The 23,513-nt window shown below is 56.0% G+C and overlaps 12 protein-coding genes across 14 annotated transcripts; 3 read left to right on the top strand and 9 right to left on the bottom strand.

Annotated features, from left to right (window-relative positions):
* Positions 1–745: 745 nt before the first annotated feature.
* On the top strand, positions 746–1,518 carry ABB37_00471 (hypothetical protein; the record flags this gene model as incomplete). Its single annotated transcript, XM_015796669.1, has 1 exon — positions 746–1,518. Exon 1 carries the CDS (start codon positions 988–990, stop codon positions 1,516–1,518), a length of 531 nt encoding a protein of 176 aa, XP_015664677.1. The 5' UTR covers positions 746–987.
* A 386-nt stretch (positions 1,519–1,904) lies between these two features.
* ABB37_00472 (hypothetical protein) lies at positions 1,905–3,334 on the top strand (the record flags this gene model as incomplete). Its single annotated transcript, XM_015796670.1, has 1 exon — positions 1,905–3,334. Exon 1 carries the CDS (start codon positions 1,997–1,999, stop codon positions 3,332–3,334), a length of 1,338 nt encoding a protein of 445 aa, XP_015664678.1. The 5' UTR covers positions 1,905–1,996.
* Positions 3,335–3,740: 406 nt separating this feature from the next.
* On the top strand, positions 3,741–4,517 carry ABB37_00473 (hypothetical protein; the record flags this gene model as incomplete). Its single annotated transcript, XM_015796671.1, has 1 exon — positions 3,741–4,517. The coding sequence occupies one exon, from the start codon at positions 3,741–3,743 to the stop codon at positions 4,515–4,517; it is 777 nt and encodes a 258-aa protein (XP_015664679.1).
* Positions 4,518–4,933: 416 nt separating this feature from the next.
* Positions 4,934–5,849, bottom strand: ABB37_00474 (hypothetical protein; the record flags this gene model as incomplete). The annotated part of the gene is made up of 1 exon (XM_015796672.1): positions 4,934–5,849. Exon 1 carries the CDS (start codon positions 5,753–5,755, stop codon positions 4,934–4,936), a length of 822 nt encoding a protein of 273 aa, XP_015664680.1. The 5' UTR covers positions 5,756–5,849.
* A 488-nt stretch (positions 5,850–6,337) lies between these two features.
* Positions 6,338–7,627, bottom strand: ABB37_00475 (hypothetical protein; the record flags this gene model as incomplete). The annotated part of the gene is made up of 1 exon (XM_015796673.1): positions 6,338–7,627. The coding sequence occupies exon 1, from the start codon at positions 7,544–7,546 to the stop codon at positions 6,338–6,340; it is 1,209 nt and encodes a 402-aa protein (XP_015664681.1). The 5' UTR covers positions 7,547–7,627.
* Positions 7,628–8,808: 1,181 nt separating this feature from the next.
* On the bottom strand, positions 8,809–9,930 carry ABB37_00476 (hypothetical protein; the record flags this gene model as incomplete). The annotated part of the gene is made up of 1 exon (XM_015796674.1): positions 8,809–9,930. One exon carries the CDS (start codon positions 9,928–9,930, stop codon positions 8,809–8,811), a length of 1,122 nt encoding a protein of 373 aa, XP_015664682.1.
* A 369-nt stretch (positions 9,931–10,299) lies between these two features.
* ABB37_00478 (hypothetical protein) lies at positions 10,300–11,729 on the bottom strand (the record flags this gene model as incomplete). Its single annotated transcript, XM_015796675.1, has 1 exon — positions 10,300–11,729. Exon 1 carries the CDS (start codon positions 11,602–11,604, stop codon positions 10,300–10,302), a length of 1,305 nt encoding a protein of 434 aa, XP_015664683.1. The 5' UTR covers positions 11,605–11,729.
* A 722-nt stretch (positions 11,730–12,451) lies between these two features.
* ABB37_00479 (hypothetical protein) lies at positions 12,452–14,819 on the bottom strand (the record flags this gene model as incomplete). Its single annotated transcript, XM_015796676.1, has 1 exon — positions 12,452–14,819. Exon 1 carries the CDS (start codon positions 14,684–14,686, stop codon positions 12,452–12,454), a length of 2,235 nt encoding a protein of 744 aa, XP_015664684.1. The 5' UTR covers positions 14,687–14,819.
* Positions 14,820–15,177: 358 nt separating this feature from the next.
* ABB37_00480 (hypothetical protein) lies at positions 15,178–17,105 on the bottom strand (the record flags this gene model as incomplete). The annotated part of the gene is made up of 1 exon (XM_015796677.1): positions 15,178–17,105. Exon 1 carries the CDS (start codon positions 17,062–17,064, stop codon positions 15,178–15,180), a length of 1,887 nt encoding a protein of 628 aa, XP_015664685.1. The 5' UTR covers positions 17,065–17,105.
* Positions 17,106–17,538: 433 nt separating this feature from the next.
* Positions 17,539–18,496, bottom strand: ABB37_00481 (putative mitochondrial hypothetical protein; the record flags this gene model as incomplete). Of its 2 annotated transcripts, none has more annotated exons than XM_015796679.1 (1): positions 17,539–18,496. In XM_015796679.1, exon 1 carries the CDS (start codon positions 18,334–18,336, stop codon positions 17,539–17,541), a length of 798 nt encoding a protein of 265 aa, XP_015664687.1. In that variant the 5' UTR covers positions 18,337–18,496. The 2 variants fall into 2 exon arrangements, with proteins under 2 accessions (XP_015664687.1, XP_015664686.1); XM_015796678.1 differs by having other exon boundaries at positions 17,539–18,437.
* Positions 18,497–18,972: 476 nt separating this feature from the next.
* On the bottom strand, positions 18,973–21,304 carry ABB37_00482 (hypothetical protein; the record flags this gene model as incomplete). The annotated part of the gene is made up of 1 exon (XM_015796680.1): positions 18,973–21,304. The coding sequence occupies exon 1, from the start codon at positions 20,941–20,943 to the stop codon at positions 18,973–18,975; it is 1,971 nt and encodes a 656-aa protein (XP_015664688.1). The 5' UTR covers positions 20,944–21,304.
* Positions 21,305–21,647: 343 nt separating this feature from the next.
* Positions 21,648–22,215, bottom strand: ABB37_00483 (putative ankyrin repeat protein; the record flags this gene model as incomplete). Of its 2 annotated transcripts, none has more annotated exons than XM_015796682.1 (1): positions 21,648–22,215. In XM_015796682.1, the coding sequence occupies exon 1, from the start codon at positions 22,146–22,148 to the stop codon at positions 21,648–21,650; it is 501 nt and encodes a 166-aa protein (XP_015664690.1). In that variant the 5' UTR covers positions 22,149–22,215. The 2 variants fall into 2 exon arrangements, with proteins under 2 accessions (XP_015664690.1, XP_015664689.1); XM_015796681.1 differs by having other exon boundaries at positions 21,648–22,201.
* Positions 22,216–23,513: the final 1,298 nt, after the last annotated feature.

Below are 23,513 nucleotides of genomic sequence, written 5' to 3' on the forward strand. Positions count from 1 at the left end.
GAAACGGTTTTGTGCCAAGCAAAGTCGTTCGTTTGTTCACTTCCAGTACATTCGCGTCTCACGCGGGATGAGACATCTCGTTTTTTGTTGTTGTCGTTGTTTGGTAATTCAATGTCTCCGTTGGTCTCTATACGCAGCCTTCTTTTCCCGTTTTTTGTGTTCTTTTTTTTTTCTCGTGATGAAAGCTGACCTCTATTTTTCCGTGAGGTTTGCTGTCGATGGCTTTTTGTTTGTTTGTTTTCTCTCTCTTGTACTCTCCGACAAGAAACATATAGATGTGCTGCAACTACCCCAAGGCGTTTGTTTGCTTGTGTGTTGCCTAGGAACGGAAAGGCGGCGCAACTGTTTCTCTCTATCTCTTCGCTCCCTTCCTTTACCTGTGAGAGGAGGTTATTGCAACTGTGAAGACAACGGTGGAGGCAATGCAACAGTACTTCCAGAAGGGTGTGAGTACGGCTGAGGTATTTTCGAGAAGCCTATGTATTCTCATTTCCTGCGTTAGTCGGCCCATCGATTGAGGCAGTCGGCGCCGTTGCATGAAGTAAGATGTACAGACGCGTCGCAAGTAATACTAATAATAATGAACGTGGTTGGTCCTCTCTACTTCTATTAGGCATCTTTTTTTTTTCTTGCTGAACCCCACGACGCGGCGTACTCCATTTATCGATCTTGATGTTTTCTCTCACAGCCTCTTCCCCGTTTTTTGTTGTCTCCGCGATTCGCATCTTACCTGCACCATTCACCCAGCCTAACCAGATCACAAAATTACCTGACAGGGCTGTGGACGCTGCCACTGTTCCAATACAAGTGCTTTCACAGCAGCAACAACAAATGGGTATCACAAATAATCCCATTCTATCCTTTTCATATTATTATTATTATTATTATTTTCTTGGAAGAGCGCCAAAATAAGTAGTTCAAACCGATTAACTCGTGTGGATCGCAATGCAGCGAATCGTTTTGGGCGCCGTTGCACGCGGTTGTGCAATGCGCTCCTCTGGATGTCTCACCTGCAGCGGGACGTGCTGCTACGCCGCCACGCTTGCTGCATACCGCCCGTCGTCCTCGCAGGTGCCGCGGAGCGTCCATCCGCCCACAGCCGCCAGCACGGCGGATGTCAACGCGCCGTCCACCGCGAAGATGAAAGCGGCCCCGTCGAGCACGCCGCAACTGGATGCAAAGGCTGCGGAGCAAGTTCGTCTCGCCCACGATATCGGCGAGCAGGCGTTTGGCGAAAACACGAAGATTTTGACGCAGATCGCTTATCGTGGGCTGCGTGCCTTTGTGGTGTGCGCCATTGGCATGGGCGCGTTTATGTGGGCCATGAAAAGGAAAAAGGCGGAGCTGGCCGCCGAGGAAACCGCAACGGGAAGTGCGGAGAAGGACGAAGACCCGACGCAGCGCTACTTGGAGGAGATGCGTAGTATGGGCTTTGACGTGGACACGCTGGAGGAGGAGCTGGAGCAGACACGAGTGGCGAAGATGGCTGCCGCTCAGGCAGCGACGAAGGCAGCGTGAGGGGGTATGAAAGCGTGGAATGTGTTGGTACGCTTCCAAATCCCCTCATGGATTCTCTGCAGGCTCGGCGCTAATACATCATCAACCGTATAATGGAAATACCTTTTTCTCTCTCTGCAGAAAACGAAACTGATGCCCGATCTTCTGCAGCCATAGTTACTATACGCGATCGGCTATGATTCATGTGGTAAAGCCCCTCCTGCGGCAGTCACGCCGCAAACGCTCGATTTGCTTCGCTTCATTTTGGTCACCAATGCCTGCTGCTGTTTTCCCTTTGTTTCTCCTTTCTTCCCTTCCACGATATTTTTTCCTTCCTCTTCTCGTCCATCACGTTTTGCTTTTGTGTTCCTTCTCTGCTCTGCGTTGCTCTTTTTGTTTATTCGAAAAGTGGCATTCGACGCAGTAAGAACTGTCCTTGTGCGCAGCAAAAGAAATAGAGCAACGACGAATTTCTTCTATAATTATACGTGGTGCTTTGATGGAGCACATCACCATCGCGGCCGCGCTAAATGAGGTGGGGTCTCTTCCTCACAACGAAGCTCCGCATCCGCACGCCACCCCCGTTGCTGCGGTTGCCGCTTTCAGTGTCAGGCTGCGGGGCGAGGGCAAAGACGATGGCCCAGTCACGGTGTCGGTAGACACGTCCTCCGCCTCTTCCCACAGCCTACACAATCTGGAATGTCAGCGACGTGTCCACGCTGATAGTGGAGCGACAGCAGCGCGTCCCGTCGTCATTCCGCCTCCGCCAGGAGTTACGGGTGCTGGTGGTAACGCCGCGAACTTGCCTTCTTCCTCGCTTCCGCGAAATCGTGGCGACGACAGTGACGGCTCGGATGTGGCCTCCGCAACGCAGCACCTCACCGCCGCAGACCAAGCAGCAACAACGACAGCGTCAGCTGTGCGGCTCTCCAGCAGTCCGGTCGACGTGCCACCCAGTGCGGTGCCGGCGAGCCGCTACAGTAACATCTACGATGGCCGTTTCCATCTTCCGCCGGGTATGACAAAGCGCGCTCTTGGTCGGCTGCGGTTGGTGTGGTGCTGCGTACTGACGCAAGAGAGCTGGCACGCCTCCTTCGTCGCAGGGCCGATTCTCTTCTTTGTCATCCTCTTCGTGACCCTCGTGGTGCCGCCGAAGGAGTGGTTTAGCTACCTCATCACCTTCGTCCTCACCGTAGGCTCATTGACGTGCCTGACGCTGTCCGTCACCCTCGATCCGGGGGTGATTCCTCCGGCGCCGCTGTCGGAGCAGCCGAGCGGGCCGGCGACGGTCGTGGTTGACGGGAAGCCGGTGGAGTGTAAGGTGTGCAAGACGTGCCACATCCTCCGCCCCCCGCGCAGCAGCCATTGCAAGTTCTGCGACGTCTGCGTGGCCGACTACGACCACCACTGCGGTGTTCTCGGCAGCTGCGTGGCGAAGCGAACCTTCCGCTTCTTTGGCGGCTTTTTCATCATCACAACCATCTTGGCGCTCTACGTTGGCATCCGATCGTTCGCGGTGGTCGTCTCCACCGACTTCTCTCAGGGCAACGAGGACATGCACTTGCTTGGGGTCGCGGCCGGGTCGGTCGCCTGCATCGTGGGGGCCATTGTTGGTGGGATGATGGTGCTTCCGTGCGCCGGTCGATACGTCGTGCTGAGCGCCACGAACGAGACAACAAAAGAGACAATGCGGCGCGAGCAACAGGCGGAGTCGGGCGAACTGCCAGGGTGCGTGCCAGTGGAAGAGGTGCGCGGTGGCGATTACTGCAAGCACTTCGCTCGGCGCCTTTTTGGTCCACTTGGCCGCAGTCGAATACCCTTCGACTACTACGTTTAGCTGCATGTCTTACGTGTCGGGCATTCTGTGATGGTACTTCCTTTATACCTCTGTCTGCGTCAGCTTTTTGTTTTTACTCGACTGCTTGCTACTTCCCCGAATCGTTTTCTTCCATCAAATGATTACAGTATGCATATGTATTTTTGACAGCGGTGCCTCGGCGCGCTGAAAGAAAGGATGCTGCAACAGACACGTGATAACGGTGAGCCTTCATCTTTGTCACTGTTGTTCCGCTTCCCTTTTGGATTGCTTTCTTCGTTGCTCGTCCAAACCCTCCGCAGATAGCGTGCGTCAGTGATTGTTCTCTTCTTTCTCACTCATCGCTGTCTGCCTCAACTCCCGCTCAACATGCATCGATACTTCCTTGGCAACGAACACACAGACATGTATACTCACATCTACGAAAATGCGAGGCTTTGTGAAGCGCGCGGTGAACGTCGCAGGGACGTCAAACATGAGAGACATCGGCGGCTACACCAAGACCGTGCCGTTCGTGCGCGTGCGTCAAGGTCTCGTATTCCGCAGCGACAGCCCGCACAACGTCCCGCCCGACGTGGCGCAGAGCGTTCTGGTGGAGCAGCTGCACTTGACGCACACCTTTGATCTCAGCAGCCCACGCGAGGTGACGCAGAAGCCGTACTCGTTCCCCGGCATCGACCACGTGCTGCTTCCCATCGGTGGCTCGCTCGTGACGAAGCTGTGGCATCCCGGCGTTCACCTCACCCCTGCCCTAGCGCGCGATCTTCTCCACCGCACCTATCGCAGGCGCATCGACGAGTGCTGTGATCAGTTTGCGCAGGTGCTCCGCTTTCTGGCGAGTCGCGCCTTCGCGGCCGACGGCTCGCAGTTCATTCTTTTCCACTGCACCGCGGGCAAGGACCGAACCGGTTTCATGGCGGCCCTCATCTTGCACTTGCTCATGGTGCCTCGCGGCACGATTCTCGAGGATTACATGCTGACGAACCGCTTCTTCCAGCCGCCGACGGAGCCGAACGCGTACTTTGACGCCATCAGCATGGACCGCGAGGTGCACGATATATTATGGCACGTGGACGAAACCTACCTGGCGGCTGCGCTGGATTACGTGGAGGAGCGCTACGGGAGTGTGGACGCGTACGCGAAGAACCAGCTCGGCCTTGAGGCGGCCGCCGTCGAGTGTCTTCGCGAGCGGCTCCTGGAGTGAAAATGCGTGCAGCGGTGAATCGTATTCCTCATGGCATCGCTTTGTGCAACTGTTCCTTTTTCGCGAGAAGCAAACAACAAAAAAGTGGAAAGAACAGAGAGGGGTGATGGCGTTGCTCGCCCTCACGTATTGCGCGGGGGCGTTCGCTGGCTTTCGCCCTTTTTCGTTGTCGGTTTGTGTTTTCCATCCTCGCTTTTCCTCCCGCCGGTTCCATTTCGGGCGGCGGGAGGGGTGGGGGAAGACGACGAGGCCAGCCTGCAAACATTTCGCGCGGCGGTGGCTTTTCATTTTTTCTTTTCTCGTTCGCTGGTATTGGGAGGCATCATGACTGTAGAGTTGCACGTGCGCAGCGCGCTCGAAGTAACGACAACAGGGGCTTACTAAAATGGCAGGGGAGGTTTTTTGCGTGAGTGAGCTCAACTCGGCTCCGGGAAACAGTAGACGGTAGAAAGGGGCGTGAAGCGCAGGGAGCGCAGGGTGGCGTTGTCCGGCATGAGTGCCCGCCCGTTCATAACGAGCATCGGCAGCCGCTGAAAAATGTTCGGCTCTGTCGGCCCAGGCGCAACCACACCAAGAATCTGGCGCTTTAACTCGTACAAAATTGTGTCCGCCGTCAAGACGAGGCGGAAGCTGCTGCCGTTCATGGTGCGCACGGTGATGCTCACCAGCTGGCTGTTGCCCGCGTTCTCCGCGGCGTCGCCCGGCGTGTGGGCGGGAAGAGCTGGCGTCGGGACCGGTTTGGGAATGACCGGCGGCGCGGCCGAGCGACGCGCACGTGGCTTCGCGGTGGAGACCGCTTTGGAACGGTGGCTTTTTACCAGGGAAGCCGGCTGGCGCGGCGTTGGCAGCGCTGGTGCTGGCGGCCGGGGGAACGGGGCCTTGGCAGCGGGCGCGGCCTTCTTTGCGGGCGGCGCCGCGGTTTTGGAAGGAGAGGGTCGGCGACGAGATGGCGGTGATGCCGTCGTCTTTGCCACGAGGCGCTGCGCCGCGCCCGTCGCCAGCCTCCTTTTGGCTGGGGGGCGGGCGCTTGTTTTTGCCGGGGTGGCGGCTTTCTTCGGCTCCGCTTTACTGACTGTCTTCGCTGTCGTCTGCGTGTCCTTCACCGCGTCTGTGCGAGCCTTCTTTGCATGGCTCCTTTTTTTGCCCCAGCCCAAGAAGATACGTCCGAGCTGCAGCGCGTCGGCGTTGTCAACGAGGTAGTCCGCGCGCGTGCGATGCTCGCGCGGTGCCAATTTCATCTTTCACCTTTTCTTTCCTCGAAAACAAACAAAAATTAGAATAACAAACCAAACCCTGCAAGCATCCAACAATGAAGACTCGACCGTAATTCGCTTTCCGTGTGGGCGTTTGCAGTGGGAGAGGAGGACAACACGGAGGGAAGGGCATGCAACAACAACCATAATAGCAGTGAAACGGTGATGAAGAGAGAGCCACAACCCTCTACCAAAAGAAACGACGCTTACACGCGTGAGCGGATGGAACTCCAAGAAAAGCACTTGAAGCGGACATAACGATCGTTGTTTTGCCATAGATTTACGTCCTCGACATTTCCAACAACACAGAACACCTGCTTCAACAAGGAAGGCACTTCTTCTTTTGTTAGTGATTTACAGCTCTTTGGAGGAGCAACAGAGGAGAAGCACGGCACCGCGCAAGAAGGGAAGCAAGAAAGAAAAAGATGATTTCTAATGTACAGCAGCTCCACAACATCCACCAAGGGAACGCGAGAAAGCAGAGGGGAAATCTTATTACCGCCGCACCATCAGAACCTCTGTCCATCGCCATCGCCGCGCAACACTCTCCAGACATCCCGTTTTCTTCTATGCGCCTTCGAAACTGTCCGCCGAGTGGCTGGGCAGCAACGGCGTCTCGTCCAACGACGTCTCAGACCTGCGCTGGCGTTTTTTACCCGACAACAGTAGTTGGCCGCCGCTGGTGCTGCCGTTGTCGCTGCCGTTCACTGGTGCGTCCTCTGACGCGGTTAACGCCTCGGCGGAGGTGTTGGCGGGAGGCTCTTCCACTACCGCGGTGGAGGGCGCCGCCTTGTCCCGGTTGACTCTCACCACCTTTCGTGGCGCCCCCGCATCTTTCCGTCGCCGCCGCGTGCCTAGGTGGTAGATGGATATCTCGTTTCTGTCGGAGCCGATGACCGTCTGCTGTGATAGGAGCTCACACGAGGCTAAAAAGGCAGGCACGGTGTCGCCGCTCTTCACCAGCGACAGCAGGACTTCGCGCAGCAAAAAAAGCGTCCGATCCGTAGTGCGGCGCCGTCTCGCCTGTGAGGGAGACGTGCTCTCCTCCTTGCCCGCCTCTGTCGCCTCTGTGGGTGCTGCGACGGTGGCGACGGTGCGGGTTGTCAAGTCCGACTTGTCCTTCGCATCTGCGAAGGCGGGGTGCCCCCCGACCGGTGCTGTCGTTGCCCACTGCGCCTGCTGCGGCGGTGGTGACACGACGGGAGACGGAGGCACCGAGTTGTCGTCATCGGTGGTCTCCGGCAGCACCTCAAAATCTTCCACAATAATGCCGTTCTGCGGATTGGCCCGCACGCAGTCCGGCGTGTTCTCGATCATGATCGTGTAGTTCAGATCCCGCCCTAACTGGCGAAGATCCTTCGTGTAGTCCTCCTCATTAAACCACTTCTTGTGGCGGTAGACGAGATGCTGGATGATGTGATCCTCGTTGATCTCCTCCAAAATGCACTTCGCGTAGTCGCGCTCGCCGGCGGTCCACACGATCACCTCAAAATCGTCCTTGATAGAGCGAAAGAGGTCTTTCAGGTACGCCCGCGCGTACAGGGGGCCGTCACGGGCGTAGACGACCGTTTCATCCAAATCGAAGACGACGGTGTACTTTTTGGACCCGTCGAAGGAGGGGGCAACGAGTTTTCTGCCTTTGCGCAGCATCGTCGGCTCCCGACGCTTCAGCAGCTCCCCTTCGTCCTCGTCCGCATTTTCTTCGAACAGGTTCTCGCGCAGCAGCTCGCTGCCTTTGGGCGGCGGTGTCAGCTTCGAAGTGACCGGTTCGTCCATCAAATCCGAGTGTGCAATGAGTATTTATCGACAGAACGGAAGAATGCGTGCCGAAGCGAGGTCTCACCGGACATTCGCTGCTGCGGTTTTCTCAATACAACGACAGAATAATTGTAGATGATTTAGGTAGAGAAAGGTGAAGGGGAAAATAGGTTGAAAGTAAAGGTTCGGTAGAAGATGCTTCAGGCTGTACAGCATAATCATTCTTCTATCTGTAGGACAGGAGGTTAGAAACTCTTAAACACTGGTGAGTTTGCTGAGAAAAAAAAAACCTGAATTATATTTTGACTTTTTAGGATTAGTAACGAAAAGGTAGCTTTCTTTTCCAAGTCCGCCCCCAAAGCGGGGCCGAATGGGGTTGGGCGGGCGGGAAAAGAAAGAAATGGGTCGTTGCCATCAGAAAATTGTACTAACTGATGACCTGGGTGCTATGTTATGGCACTGTGTGTGCGTCGACGCCACCAGATACATAAGCAACGGTGCGAAGAATGCAAAACGGCAAACCCTCGTGGTTCGCGCGACGGACGCTGTGCACACTCGCGGGCCCACATTGGCTCCGCATCACTGTCGCTCATTTTATTCGCTGGTGTTGCGTCGTTGCAATTCACTGTGGCTTTAAGAAGCCGACCGCCTTCCCCCGGAGGACGCGGCCGAGCTTCGGGTCAAATCAGACTCAATGGAAAACACACGGGTTATCACAAGAAAGACACCGGCAGCGCAGTGCTCATTCAACGAGAGTCACTATCGCAGACATAACAGCGCGCAACCAAAGGCGGCAGCCGGGCCGGCAGCGAAGAGCTCAGCCGGAATGCGTACAGCGGGTCGAGGTACCCAGAAAAGGAAAAAATACACACCGTCCCCGACGCACAAGCGCGGGAGGGACAAGCATACCCTCTCTTTCATCCGAGAGGTGCCCGGTGTCCCCGCAACGAGCCTCCGTGAGGGGCGCTGGAAGGGGCTTAAAGAGAGGAAAACAAAAAGATCTGATGCCCGGAGAAAAAGAAAAACGGAAACGGGAAAGAAAACCCAAAGCGGTGCATGCACAGTCGCTGGGTGAACGCGATGCTCCGAGCGAAAGCGGGGTGCAGCCAAGGAAATGGGGCACCCGCAGATCCGCATGCCGGCGGAAGAAAAAAGTGGGAAACAGAAGCAATAATCTTGAAGCAAAACCCAAAAATAAAGATATCGGCTTGGTGGAAAATGCGAAAGGGGAAGGAAAAACACCAGTGACAAACAAAGAAAACACTTTAAAAAGATTGAAACTAGAGAGAGAGAAGGTTGAAGAGCAATGAATTAAAAAAAAAAATGGCTTGTCCGGTTGGATGAACCTCTATGGTCCTGCTTTGGCACAGAGCGTCCTCGTTGCCCTCACAGAGCGGCGAGTAGGTGCTGGACAGCGGCGGGAGACTGAGCCCGGCCGCTCTATCCACAGTCAGACAAGAGAAGTAGTCGTTCTCCCCAAAGTTGCGTGAATAGGTATCCGCCGGGTTCACGGCGCCCGCAATGTAAAAGAACACAACATCGATGTTTCTCTCTGCCCATAGGTTGTACGTGTACTCGTAGAGTCGATTCAGAGCGTACCCGCGTCCTATGCCGCCGTACCCGTTGAGGTGGCGCTGGGCATGGACAATGGGAAAGTGATCGGTCACCATCGCCACGCGGGAGTGGTCGGGGAGCGCTGCTTCCGGATCAGTGCTGCGCAGCGCCGCTCGTGCAGCAGCTGCTGCAGTGTGGACGCGTCCGTCCCGATCAGCTGCGACGCCACCGGGTACGGGCCGCGGAAACGCGCGCCCTTGTTCTCGCGCATCGTGACCGTGATGTTCACCAGCGCCGTGCTCCGCCGTCCGCCGCTGGCCGCCGGGTGTGCCACGCTTGTCTGCTCCTCCTCCACATCCTGCGCACCCCCATCCTCCGGCACAGGAGACAGTATCACGTCCTTGCGCCGCATCGACGCCACGTCCGAGGGGCGAGCGGCAAAGGCCCACATCATGGCCAGATACAGCCGCGCGATGGGGCTCACCTCGTCCAGCTTCTTCCACGCGGCGCGGTACTGCTCGTGCGTGATCGGCGCAGGCGGTTCCTTCTCCTCCTCGCGCTCGTAGCGATGCGCTGCCTGTAGGCCGGCTGCAAACTCGGGGTCCTTGGACAGGTCCACTGCAAAGGAGAAGTTCGTGTAGAGCGGCAGGCTCCGCAGAGCGCCGCTGATGGCGGATAGCGCCTTGGCCGTCGTCGCCCACTTCCAATGTCTTGCGTGCGCCATGCGACGCACCAGCTCCAGCGCCGCGCTTGGCAGGGGGAACCGCAGCAGGTCCGCTGGCATGCTGCGAAGCTCCTTCAGCCATCGAATGTGCATGAACCGCATCTGCGGGGTGATTTGGTTCCATGCGAGCTGGCTGATGTGCGGTGGCTTGTCCGCGTGTATGTACCAAGTTCGGGGACTGGACAGCCTGCCAGTATCGGCAACGATGGGGAACCGTCCAAGTGTCGGGCCCTCCACTGCTGTGCGTTGCTGTTGGCGAGAGTTGTCGGGCGGGCGGACCGGCGGCTGTTGGCTCCCGGGAAGTGGCTCGCCCACCTCCGGTCGCCGCGTGACCGCAGCACCCACCGGACTTCCGGGATGTCCGTTCCCATGCCAGTTTAAAGTCGTTGTGACTGGCGTTTCGACCGCGTTGACGACCTCTTGCGGCGCCTCTTCGTCCGTCTCCACCACTTCCGGGACGGGAGTGGCAGCGCGACCAGGATCACTCCGCACCTCACGTGAACCCTCGCCATCGTCGCGCCGCCATCTTCGCACCCAACTGGGAAAAAAAAACCAGGTCTCTGCACCCACCACACGGGCGGGCTAAACTGCCAGAGGGAGTCCGTGGACCGGGGAAAGAAGTTACAGAAACAACAAAACAATCATCCAAAATAATTAAAAGTAAGTGGGCAAATGCAAAGTTAGTTGTCGGACACACACTCTGACGCTCCTTCGACTGGTTGTTCCACAATTCCTGCGCAAATGATCTAGCCCAGAAAAATGGACCCTGCATAACGTTAATCTCCTCGAACAAACTATCTCGAAACTCAGTGTACTTGCTGATAGCCGCGTTGGTTTCTGCTCCGCTGGGAAAGATAGAAATCGGAATAACCTTGTGACCACCGAGGGAATATGCCACACAATTCTCAAAATTGCCTTGCTCACAACCTGCGCAGACATCGAATCTTTCCCTCCTTTCCATCTCCACTAAAACACAGTGCGCAATCTGTTGACCCACATCCACATCAAAACACGCGTCAACATCAATAACTGCGCTGCCTTCGTTGCCGTTTATGACCTTTGCAGCTCCCCATGAGGTAGTCGCACAATAAATCATATACCCATCATGCGTCCTCTTTGCGGAAGTCAAGAGATCTCCTTCGTCATTGTCCTTAGTCACACAAATACTTAGACCCCTGTTGAACCAGTGGCTCGAGACTGAGAGCTTCGACTTGAAATCGCCAGGATGCACCAGCACCTGTTTGTTCCACACCCGAGTGTGCCAATACACAGGAGTAGAATTATCAATAGCTGCCTCATTGTACTCAAACCACTGATTGTATGAGTTCACTCCAGCTGCGTCCCAGCTAAAAGCCCCTGATAACAGCGTTCGAATCAACCTCGTCGTGTCTTTCGCAAGGCAGTTGTATACAGATTGAGCAACGGAGAGTGCTTTATCCCTGTAGTTAGCCCAAGGATGTAGACCATCTGGCCTGTTAACATCATAAGCCTCGATTCGGGGTGGAATGCCAGGTGGAAAAGGAAACATACCCCACATGTCACGACAGACTACTGGGCAAGAGCAATGTCCTTCTGCATCACACGTACCAACAAAGGTAAACTGGTGGAAGATGCCACATCGAATGGGTGTCCAGGGCCGTTTGCAGGGGGAATTGTCTCCCCTCCTGCTCAACCATACAACTTCTGTGGTGTTCTTCACCTCACTTATGTTATGAAACATCCTGTATTCAGCAGAAAACACTGGCTGTATGACGGTGCTTGCGATGAGGAGGCTCAAGAGGAAAAAAGATGAGAACATTGGGAAAGCAATAGCGCAGAGAGAAATGCAAGGATTGTAGTCGTTTCAAACAAATTGATGTCCTTTGTATTTGTGTGTTTTGTTTTTTTACTGTGTCTTTCTAAACTGGAAGCGAGAGTCTTAGCTTTGGGCAGGAAGTGTGATTCATGCGTCGTAGATAAATGAAGGGAGAGATCATGAGAAGCGAAAAGAGGCGTAAGGAGGGTAGTGAGCAGTGTCTTTGTGCACGTGTCAGTGCATTCCAACAGAATGATTCTTTGCTTTGTTCCTGTTTTTCTGCCGCGAAACGCACAGCGCCTGTTTTATGTACGGCGTCGCAGTCCGCGTTGCACGTTTGTACAGCACACGTTGTTACAGGATGCACTTTTGCGGAGTTTCCAGTCGAAACGAGCAAAACAACAGTAACATCAAGAACACACGACCAACCTCACACCGCCCACAGCCAGAGGATCAACGAAATATATGTGTGTGTGAGGCGCTCTTCTGTCAGAGTGCGAAACTCAATCAGAGCCGCTTTGCGGAAACGATTTGATGAGACGAGATCCTCTTGACGCTTGACAGTGGCGCTGCCCAACAGGCATGTTAACGAAGAGAAACACAAAACCCCTCCTCATCGTCGTTCACTTTCGAGCGTTTCTCTGGTATTATTATTATTATTGGGTACCCTTCAAGCAGTGTTGGGTTCAACCCGCCACTGCTGCGAGTTGACCCGCCAACCTAGTTGCAGGTATACAGACGTGCATCTATGACGACGCGGTCCCTCTCTCCGCCGTGCGCTTTTCAGCGACTTCGAGACGAGACAAAAGTCGTTCCTCTATGAATTGAAAGCAAAAAAAAAATGTGTGTGTTACTCACCGTCATTTTCGTCCGGGTCGCGCAGGTCCGTCGACTCCACCACGCGCGAATCGAAGGCGACGCCGTCCTCCCAGCAGCTGTGGTCGACGTGAAGAACGTTGCTCCCCTCCTCCCGTCTCTTCCTCGTGGTCATGGGGACCTGCGTGTGGCGCGGACACGCGGGACAGGGCAGGAAAGGGTCGCGCTGCCCGAAGTTGACGTAGCCGCCACAGTACAAGGCGCACACGATGTGGTACATTTCCGTGCATTGAGGGTGGTAGCAGGCCACACACGCACCAGGCATGCCACACAAAGCGCAGACGTTCATCGCCAGCTCGCACTCCGCGATGTCCTCCAGCTCATTACCACTTTGGTAGGCCGAGCAGAGGTGCGCGCATCTCGGATGCACGACGTGAACAGTGCGGGTGGAAGTGTTCACAAACGTGTGCGTGCAGTACTGTCGCGTCGGCTCCTTGCCGGGCGGAACACGGCGGTGATCGCACAAGTCTCGTTTCACCTCCGCGAAGGTGGGCGTGCGCGCGCCGCGATTGCGTATATTCTTCGTGAGCTGCTGGCGCACGATCGCCATACACGCCTGCTCGTCGTTGCAGTCCAGCCCACACAACAGGCACCGTGTGCTGACCTCCGTTTTGCGACGAATGCGCTGTTTCCGCTGCTCCTCGCGATTTGCGTGCTGTTCCACCAGTGGCACCCGCTGACGCACATCACGCGCCGTCACGTAGGGTACACCCGGCTCCAAGGGAGCAGCAAGCACCGGTGGGGCCTGCCGGAGGAGCAGCTCTTGACGTGCACGGAGCTCCTGGCCATACGCGGAAGGCACCACCCCACTCACGAGAGCCACGCTCGCCCCTGCGTTGCCACTGTTGCCGTTGATGGTGAAGGTCGTGCGTCGTGGACCGGAGGACGACGACGAGGAGGATACAGCTGGGGGGAAGGCGTCGCCCTGCAACGTCACCGACACGCCACTCTCAGAGGAAAACGCGCCGCCTAGGCGACTGTTGTTGCGCTGCTGCTGCTGCTGTTGCAGTCGCATGAGCTGCGTTACGTCCACCACACCCGCCGAGCCGAGCTGCTCCCGCACCGTCACAACCCCACTGCTCCCGGGCTGCGGTGCCGGCGTCGCAAGAATGCGGACCACCTCCAGCTTCGACGACCTGTCCAGACGCAGCAGCAGCGGGTGTGGGTTTGTTTGATAGCGCATGTCGACGTCGTTCTTGCGGCGCACGTACACCTGCCGCAGCTCGAGCACCTGCCGGCGGTCGCCACGCAGGTGGTCGCGAATGGCTTTGTGCACCACCTCGTCAAAGGTCACCGCGGTAATCGCCTGTGTGACGTCCTCCGCGTCGCCCAGGTCCAACTCTGCTACCGTCATGCCGGGCTTTGGTGTTTTGAAGCGGATCGCCAAGATGACGCAGCGTAGGAAAAATTTCACGTACGTGGGGGGACAGGTAAGCGCGTGCACACGCACGTGCACGTCTCCGTTCGGGTCCACCGGTGTGGCAGGACTGAGGATCGGCGCGGGGGCGTTAAGGGAGGAGTCCTCAGCAGGGTAGTTGACATTACTATTGTTGCTGTTATTGTGGTGACTGCTACTGTTGTTGCCGACTTTGGCCTCACAGAGCCGCGTGAGGTTTTCGCGTGTGAGAGCGGCGAATTGGACCGGCGGCATCACTAGTGGGGATGTCGTGAACCTTGCGGGAAACGCGGAGCTCCGTACCAGGTCCGGCACGGCTGCCGGTGTGCGTGCAAGCTCAATTTCGAAGCAGGCGACCGCATCAGGTGCTCTTGCGTCGTCATCGTTGCCTTCGTCGTCACTGTTGCTGCCGCCGCCCGCCCCTGCGCCAATGCTCGACCGCAACAAGTTATCCAAATTATCAACACATTGAGAGGCCGAGTCGCCCAGCAGCATCGGTAAAACGGCTGCTGGTGGCTGCTGCCGCGCGCTGCGCTCCTTCGCCACTTTGCGGCTCCACTGCCGCAGGAGGGAGCTGAAGAGAGCGTTGTCGACCACGAGACGATCGCGCGTCTCCTCCTCGGTGTAAAAGACGGTGAACTCTGACAACGGAAGCTCCATAAATGTGATCTTGGCTTCGACAAGCGCGCGCAGATCATCATAGCTGCGATCGTCCGGGTCACTAAATGAGATTGTGTCGCGAAACACGCGCTCGCTGTCAATGTTTGGCAGCTTCACGAACCGGAGTCGCAAGCTCACATGCACGCGGGACATTACTCGTGGCGCGTTGCGATATATTACTCGTTGGCGTACTGAAAGTTCTAGGAGTGCGCAAGAGAGAGAGAGTTGGAGCCGCTGATGGCAGCACAAATCCCCAATACGAAAGTAGGTAGGGAGCGCACAGCGCTGGGCAACAGAGCGGCGTCAACTCCAGGAAATGGTGGTGGTGAGAACAAGGAACACAGAGAGGGAGTGTTTTCCAAAGCAGACACAATGAAACAACAACCAAAAAAAAAAAGGCATCTGCGTTGCCAGCAGTGCTTCCCCATTAAAGTGCAATCTCAAGCGCACGGCTGTGAAACCTTCGCCAAGTGTGTATCAAAGGAGTCGCAGAGCTTTCACCCAATGCACCCATCACTTTTCTTCTAGCCGTTTTATAGCTCGGTCCTTCATTCGATTAGTTATCGTAAGAGAATATGTGAAGGGAGAGCCGCGTTGCTTTCGCCAGGGAACCAGAAAAAAAAAAGAATAGAAGAGACATCATGCTACTTCGCCAACAGTCGAAAAATCGCGGATGGAGAGAGGGTGGCCACCATGAAAGCCTCACGTATTGCCGAAGTGGCGTGACAGCCCGCAGGAAGAGTCAGCTGCAACACACAGACCATCCCGGGTTTGCGGGCAGGTTTCAGGAAAAAGTTTCGCGCCACCGCCTCTCGAATGCCCGCGCGGGCAATCATGTTCTTGGCGGAACGCTTCGCCAAGGGAGAGCGGTAGCGAAGAAGTCCATCTTGATCGTGGTAGAGGCTTTTCTTGAGAGCGGCAGATCCCGCGTCTTCCTCCCAGTCCCATCCCCGCTTCTCATCGACGACGTAGAACGACATGCGGTGCGGTCGCTGAACAAGCGGGCGAAGGGCGGCACGAGGAGCCAAATGCATCTTTGCGAGCCCCTCCACACGAAGTTCGCGCACCAAGTTGGCGAACAAGTTGGCCTCAGTGCCGTCCCCGAGGGCAGGCACGAGTTCATCAATCCCTTTGCCGAAAGTGGGCAGGACAACGTCGAGGATGGAGTGTTGAGCGGCTTCGGCCGTGGATGTAACGCGTTTCACGGCGCACGGCGCAACCCGCGCCTCGCTCTCCGGCCTCACGCTCGACCAGTCTTGATGTGCAGAGGACGTCATGAAGCCGTTCACATGGTCCGCCGCGCCTGCAAAACAGTCCTCTTCACCCCTCACTTCCGCCAGTACCGAAGGATCACCCGACACACGCACGAGATCACCCACTTTTACCTGCGGACCGCTTTGCTGCCACCGCAGAGAGGCAAATGCGTTGAAGTGCACATCGGTGATGGCGTGCAGTGTCTCCTGCAGCACCAACGGCTTCACCGCTTCGCGAATGAGTTGGGCAGAGTCGTGGTGGCGCGGCATGAGGTCCGCCGCACGCCGCACAAAGTCCAACAGAAGGTTGTGATGAGACGCGTACAGCCCGCTCTGACGTGCTCGCGCATACACCTGTGCGTCGTTCTTCACGGCGAGCTCCATTCCCTCCTTGGCACCTTTCCAGTCGCCCCCGGTGCTACGCGGAGAGCTGAGCACCTCCAGCAGCAGCTGCATCTCACGGTGCACGTGCGTGGTGCCTTCGGTAAGTCGCTGCAGATGATGACAAAGAAAGCGCGAATAGTCGCGCTGCAGCAACAGCTTCGCGTCGTCGTAGATGCGCGCGAGTCCCACGCCGTGCCGCGCGACATGCGAGTAATTCACGAAGCCGCTCTCCGCGACGCTTCGCAGCTGCGGAAGGACGTCGCCGAGGCTGCCCTGAATGTTGCGCAGGGTGATTGTGTAACGTGTGCAGGGAAGGAGATGTGTCGGGAAGGCGGCAGCTTTTGAACTCACCTTGATGCGGCGGACAGGACTCACATACACGTCACCCCCGCCCGAGTGCCAGTGCTGGTCCCTCCAAAACGCCCTTGGCAGTGTGTGAGCGCTCTCCTCCCCGCACCGCACCCACACGTAGCGGGAGGCGCAGCTCACAAAGTCGACCTGCGTGAGAAAGTGAAAGGAGATGGAACGCGGCAATCGCTCTCGCAGAAGTCCCTCCACGACGGGGTCGGGGACGCCTTCGCTGACCAGCTGCAGGACGAAGCTCACGGGATACGTCGTCGCTGCTACGGTCGTAGCGACAGACGTGCTGATGGACGTGCCTACGCGGTCTTCCACCGGTGCTGCCGATGACGCTTGCGCTGAGACAAAGAGTTCGTCTGGTAACTCTTCCTCTACCACGTAGTCGTCAAATGCCCACTTCATTAAAGCTACCGGGCGCTGCACTTCATTTTTGCGTGCGTTTCGCGTACAGGTGATGCCGATGGCGCGCTCCACCTCCTCTGCACCGTGTGCGTGCCTCCGCGACAGCCTGTACCGTAGTCTGTCTTTCGTCATGATGATTTAGGGAAGGTGGCTACGGAGTGTATGTACCTTGCTGATGAGGAGAAGAGACGACATGATGAAGTTGGGAAAAAAAAAGTGAACATCGTGTAATGAAATCAGTAATAACAATAATAATAATAATAACACCAGATAGCCCGCAAGCGACAACTCACACACGCACATACACAGTGGACGCTCTAGAAGGCCGCTGTAAGAGTCGCCCACATCATCCCAAATACGTCTTCAGATCTCAGGTTTACAATCTCATGTCTTTCATAAATTATTTCGTTGAACACATGTCCGGCAACGAGTACGAAAACTATGAACACCTAAGCTTCGCACCAGACTCAACAACAGCCACCGCAACACCACTCAGCTACAGCTGGCCACTGCCCTAACGGTGCTTCAGAGATCGTCTCAAAAGTTCTGTTCACCCTCCACACACACACACACACACACAACAAAAAAAAAACCGAGAACTTCCTTCTACCTGATAACTTTCTGCTTCGCCGGCTGCTGCAGCGCTGCCTCCTTTGCCGCAGACGCGCTGGCGCCCAACGCTATCTGCTCCAGCTGTTGCCGACGCCACGGCGGCATGCAGCGACGCGCGTAGCCACCGTGCGGGGCCATCATCATATACGGCCGATCCGTCGCCACACAAAACGTAACGCATGTCACGAAGCCAAGGTGGCCACTCGCCACCCCACTCAGCCAGTAGGTTGCACCCATCCCGGTAAAAAACTCGTGACTGGAGCGCAGCAGCCGGGTTTCGAGCGGTTCCGATGGAATTGGATAGCGGTGGTAGAGGCGGCGGCCCGCTGCTGTCTGGGGCAGCCCCTTCCGCCACCCGAGGGTACCGAGGCCAACGACTGCGGACCACAGACCGGCGTTCACGATGGTCGCCTTTGTCCACGCTTGACCCCACGAGTTGTGCTTTCCGCTCCACATGGCCTCCGCCAAAAAGTAGTGCAAGCTGGCCCCCACAAGCGTTCCGGGAAAGGCGATCCAGCCGATTTGTCGCATGACACCGTTAATGGTGTAGTTGACGCGGGACTCGGCGAAGATGGAGACGGCCGTGGCAGAGCTGGCGATGAAAAACACGGCGAAGGTGGAGATGATGGAGCCGTACATGACGCAGCAGAGGGGGCAACACTTCTCGCTGCGCATTTGCTGCCGCCGGCTCTCCGGGATGAGGGAGTCGGCGGTGTCGCCGACGCTGCTCAGCTTGTCGCCGTCCACCTTAGTGGAGCTGACGATAGAGATGCGACCCTTGTCCAGTGACATGGCTCCTTCTCCCACTCCACGCTGTGATGCTCAGCGGTCCTAAATGTCTCTCCGCTTCTTCTTCTGAGGCAGCGGCCTTTTTCCTTGCTTCTTTACAACGCTTCAGCAGACCGGCAAAACGTAAAGAAAAGGCATTGAAGGATGGAGGGAGGGAATGGACTGTTGAAGAGTATTTGAAAAACAGAATGAGAAGGGGAAGAAAACTGAAAGCTACGCGCTTTAGGCTGCAGCGACGTATCCAGCTACGCCACGATAGATACTGTCATCGTGTTCTATACATTTTCCCCTTTTCGCTGCTGGTGCTTCGTATGTTACTATGATAGCAGCTGCAGTTGAGGGGACGAGGTTTGGACGCACTCCGCCAAACAACGAGAAGATGGCGCCAAATGTGGGTGAAAGAAGTTCAGTTTTTCTCACAGTGTACGAAGCAACGGGAGGTGGTGGACACTGAAGGAAACGAAAATACTGCCAGGTGCTCGTAAGGACGATACGTGCGCCGGGTCATTCTATGGTGAGTTCGCGCGGGAACAACAACAACAACAAAAAAGAGAAACGAACTCAACAACAACAAAAGGCTCGTTTCAAACAGGGAAAAGGATACTTTATAATAATCCAGACTGCGGTGATGATCGTCAACTACTGTGTGTCTTCCTCTTTGGCCTGCTTAGCAGACGCTGCGGTGCCAAACACGACAACGCGCTTTGTGGACGTGTTGTCGAAGCTGTTGATGCGGCGAATCATGGAAATGGCATCCGCGGAGAGGTTCGTTTTGTGCTGAGTCCTGGAGGTGACAGTGCTGGGCGAGGTGATCTGTGAGGTACGGAAGAAGCTCTGATATGTGGCGGTGGCGGAGGAGGACAAGGATGCACCGCCGAACGCAACCTCCTTGCCCGTCCCCACTTCCCCTGTGTGTGTGTGCGAGGTGCTGGAGATGGTGAGAGAAGACGCCGCAGTCAACAGCTTCGAAGAGGACGCCGCGGAACTCTGCTGCTGCTTTGTTTTGGCGCGCTCGTCGAGCTCGACCTGCTGCTGTGCCTTTAGCTGACGCTGCTTCAGCTTCCAGATCTCGTGCTTGCGCGCTAGCGACTGCACTACTTGTTGCTGCTGCTGCTGCTGCGACACAGCATCTTCAGCTTGGCAAATGTCCGACGCAGACGTGCTCGGCGACGTGGTGTACCGCCCCTCTTCTCCAACGGAGCTGGCGCCGAGAAGAACAACTTCGTCGTTCGCGTGCCTATCGTGCCCCACTCGTCGCCCATGCAGCAAGGCTGGCGACGCCACCTCCGCCGGCATCCAGTTCGCCGCTTCGTTGTCATCGTCGCCAATCACCAGCTCATCCACCGGTGCCGAGAAGCCGTTGGTGGCCGCCGTTTCACCGCCCTGTCCTGCTGTTTGCCGGTGCAGTATCTCCTCCTCCCTGTCCTCGCCGTGTGGGTGCGGGTGGAAGCTGCGTGTCTGGCTCAACGTCTGCGACTGCGTCAGCTCGCGTGAGACGAACTGCTCAAACTTCTGCCGTCGCTGGTGCTGCACGTTGGCGAGAAATTGGTTCGTCAGCTCTCCAACGACGCACGGCGACCACGCGCTGCTGCTGGATGGCGTGGTGGGCGACGTGGCCCCCGCTGGGGAAATGACGGACGTGCCAAAGCGAAAGGAGGAAAAGGACAGGGGAGAAAAGACGCCCCCGCCCGCCGTGCGCACGCTGTTGCTGCTGCCGTCTGCGATCAACGGCGACGCAGGAAAGGCCGAAGATGAATTCGCGTTCACGTTGGAAAGCGGCAGGGGAGACGGTAGCGTGGTGGAACGCGAGAAGACGTCTCGCATGTTGACCGACTTCGCTTGCTTCCGCAATGCGCGCTGGGAATGCTGGAAGGCAATTTGCAGCTCTGCCTCGGCGGCCTTTTCGTGTGCCCGGCGTTGACGTAGTGTACCACCACCGACACTCATGTCAGAGGTGCTTGGCAGTGCATCATTGACGTCTCGCACACGCTTGCCGCGACGGCTGCGCACAACAGCGCCAGATGCGTCATCCACAGCGGCGTTTGCCTCATCCGCCAACGAGGGCGTTGCGGTGAGCGGCAGACTTTCCACCCATTGAGATGTGGCGCTGTACTTGTCTTGAATAGCTGCCCCCCGAGTCCCATCAGCGTCGTCACCACCGGCGTCCTCGTTGCCGGTCATTACAACGACGACTTCACCTTCTGTATCGAGCAGGTTAGCGTTGCTGGAGGGCGTGGCCCCCGCCATCCGGGGCGCCAGCAGCAGGTCTTGCGATGTCTCCCCGCCCCCCAACAGCACGGGCTCCGACGCCGCAACGGCGTCCAGCGCGGCGTCGTGCGACGAAAGTTGCACCGTCTCGTAAACAAGGACAACGTCCGAGTCCTCCACGGCGGCGTTGGTGACCCGAGCGCAGATGTCCGAGTCCTCGACGGTGAATGCAGGAGAGAAGGCCGGCAACAGGGATGCTTCGGTTTCGTCCACTGAGCTGGGCAGCGGTGGCGGCTGCCGGGAGTGCTCCTCCTCCTGCTCTAGCGAGGGGGAGACGTGGTCGTCATCGTCGCCCCCCTGCCCCTGCCACTGCTCTGGCGGAGGTGAAATTGCGGAGTCCATTAACGTACGCTTTCCGCGGAAAGACGATAACAAATAACTAACAGAGCAGAGATAAACGATGCCTTTTCCTCTACGAATCTCCGAAGGAATTAGTTTGCTGTGTCGGACGCGCGTGAACAGGCGAAGAATCACTGGACCCCTTCGGAAGGAATGGACAGCCACGAGCAACAGCAGAATCAGTGCTGTGTCTTTGTCAGTGTATCAGCAGATGACCAATGCGTGTATGAGAATTCTATATGACTGAGGGATGTGACGGATTGGAAAAAAAAAGTTATAGGTGTGCGTGCGCAGATCTATTCCCGCTCCGTGCTTCTCCGTGTCCTCAGAAAACGATGTGTGCAACGAGGTGTTCTCAAATCGCTTAACGAGATACAAAGTAGACGAATAACGAACCCAGAAAAGGAGCCAGAATTGAATGACACGGGAAAGGAGATGAATTGGCAGGAGTTATAAGTAGCCACTTGCAATCAGCGATGCACAAATCCTCCAAGACCACCATGGTAAGTAAGCGAAGGTAGATAAGCCGGCGTTTACTCTGCCAGTGGAATCTATTCCGTGATGGCTGTGATCATTCGGGTACACCTTCTTGTTGAAATTTAATTCGCGTAAAGGTGCGATGAGCATCGGGCAACACAAGGTGAAACCGGCCTGTAACGACAACAACGACGACACCAACAAAAAAAGACCATTAAGAACCCGTTGATCTACTGCAGAAGGGCCACAAGATCTGCGTGATCTGCCACTTTCGCGCACTCCAGCGGAGTCATACCCGCCACATTCTTTGCCGTCTTCGACGCCCCTGCCTGGAGCAGGGCCTCGGCGGCTCCCTTGCTACCAGACAACGCGGCAAGATGCAGCGGCGTGCGCTTCGACGTGTCACGCGCATTCACATTTGCGCCTTCCTCTAGAAGCAGTTTCACTACGTTTCTATGGCCGCGGTCAGCCGTGTAATGAAGGGGCGTCCAGCCTTCGGCATCTGCGGCGTCAATGTTTACCTGCTGTGTGGCAGACGCTTCGAGAATGAGCTTCACAAATACCTCGTTGCCCGAGAACGCGGCGTGGTGCAGCAACGTCAGTTTTTGATCGTCACACTCGGTGAGGCAGCCGCCTTTCTGGACGTAGCCGGTAAAGCGCTCAGTGTTGCCGCGACGGCACGCGTCGAATATGGTCTCCTTCGGCGGCTCTCGACGAGCGACAGACGCCATTGTGAAACGCGTACTAACCTGAAATAGTGCAAGGCAGATGCTGTCACTTTACCTGTGCACGTACGACTTTAAAACAATGATAAAAGAGAAGAAATAAAGGAAGGAAATAATCAACATAAAAAAAAACATGGTGAACATAACGGAGAGGCGACCAAGAGTTCGGGCAGCGATGAGATCAGCAGCACCCGATTTCTTCTTCCCTCCTCCTTTCAGAAAAAGAGGGATCTTTTGCTGAGGTCTCAGTGATGAGTCATTCAACCCAGAAGAAGGTGAAAGGAGTTCGAGAGGCAAAAACGTGCGTTCAAGTCATAAAAGCGGAACGGAAGGGGTCCTCAACACCTATGCGTTTCATCTGCAAGCGTAGAGATGCGCACCAGCGCAAATCCACGCGGGATCAGCTGTCATGGACTGCGACGACCTTCACTTCGTGCGAGAGCGCTCTTTTTTTTGGTTTGTGTTGGGCTTTCGAAGAAGTAAAACGAAACAAGAACACAAGAAATGGGGCGTGGTACAAGAAGGAACATTGTAATCCCCGATTGGCATAAATCGCGGTAGAAAAAAACTTTAGAGGTGAAATAGAAGAAAGGCAATAAATATATAAAAACAGCAACGGAACTCATTGGGTGGACTCGATCTTACGCGATTCGATGCACGCACATACATTCACACAGAATAAAAAGGTACACCGCGGCATCGTGCAGCTGGGCCGGAGCACTGTCTAGAAAGGCTGAAGTGAGAGAAACGTCAAGCAGGTGAACGTGTTGATTGCAGTGACGCATCAACCAACGTAAGTTTCATCCTTTCTTCTCACATCAGCCGACACGAGCCTTTACCAACAGCCAACAACAACTAAAAGAGCAATGAAAACGTACGATTTGCTGAAATACGCGTGAAAGGTTTCCCCCCTGCATTTCCGTTCCTTTTTTTTGACCTCTAAAGCTACAATGACGGCAACGACTAGGACATTGGGAAGCGTTACAGAGACCAGCAGTGGCGAAAACCGATGGGCGTAAGACGTGACATCGCAACACCAAGAGCACAGGTTAGGCTTCTCGCATTGCACAATTGACACGATAAGCTGCTAGCGCGAAGTGCAGTTGCTGTTCGAAGAATTCACGCGTGCCCTCTGACCGTTAACGCAGCTGAAAACCCCCGAAAAGGGGGAAAAAACGCAATTGCAACAAAACAACAAAAGAAAAGAGCTGTGCCTCTCTTTTTTGTTTCCCTCCGTCTTTCCCACTCTGCACGACAGAATTACAATGGTGCTGCACCTGCAAAAAAAAAACTCGAGCAGCTGGGCTTCTTTTTTCCTCTTTGATTTTCTGGACACTCAAGTTCTGACGCGCGGGTTGGCTTTGCGACTCT

The sequence above is a fragment of the Leptomonas pyrrhocoris genome, assembly GCF_001293395.1.
Source record: "Leptomonas pyrrhocoris isolate H10 chromosome Unknown, whole genome shotgun sequence".
Lineage (NCBI taxonomy): Eukaryota > Euglenozoa > Kinetoplastea > Trypanosomatida > Trypanosomatidae > Leptomonas > Leptomonas pyrrhocoris.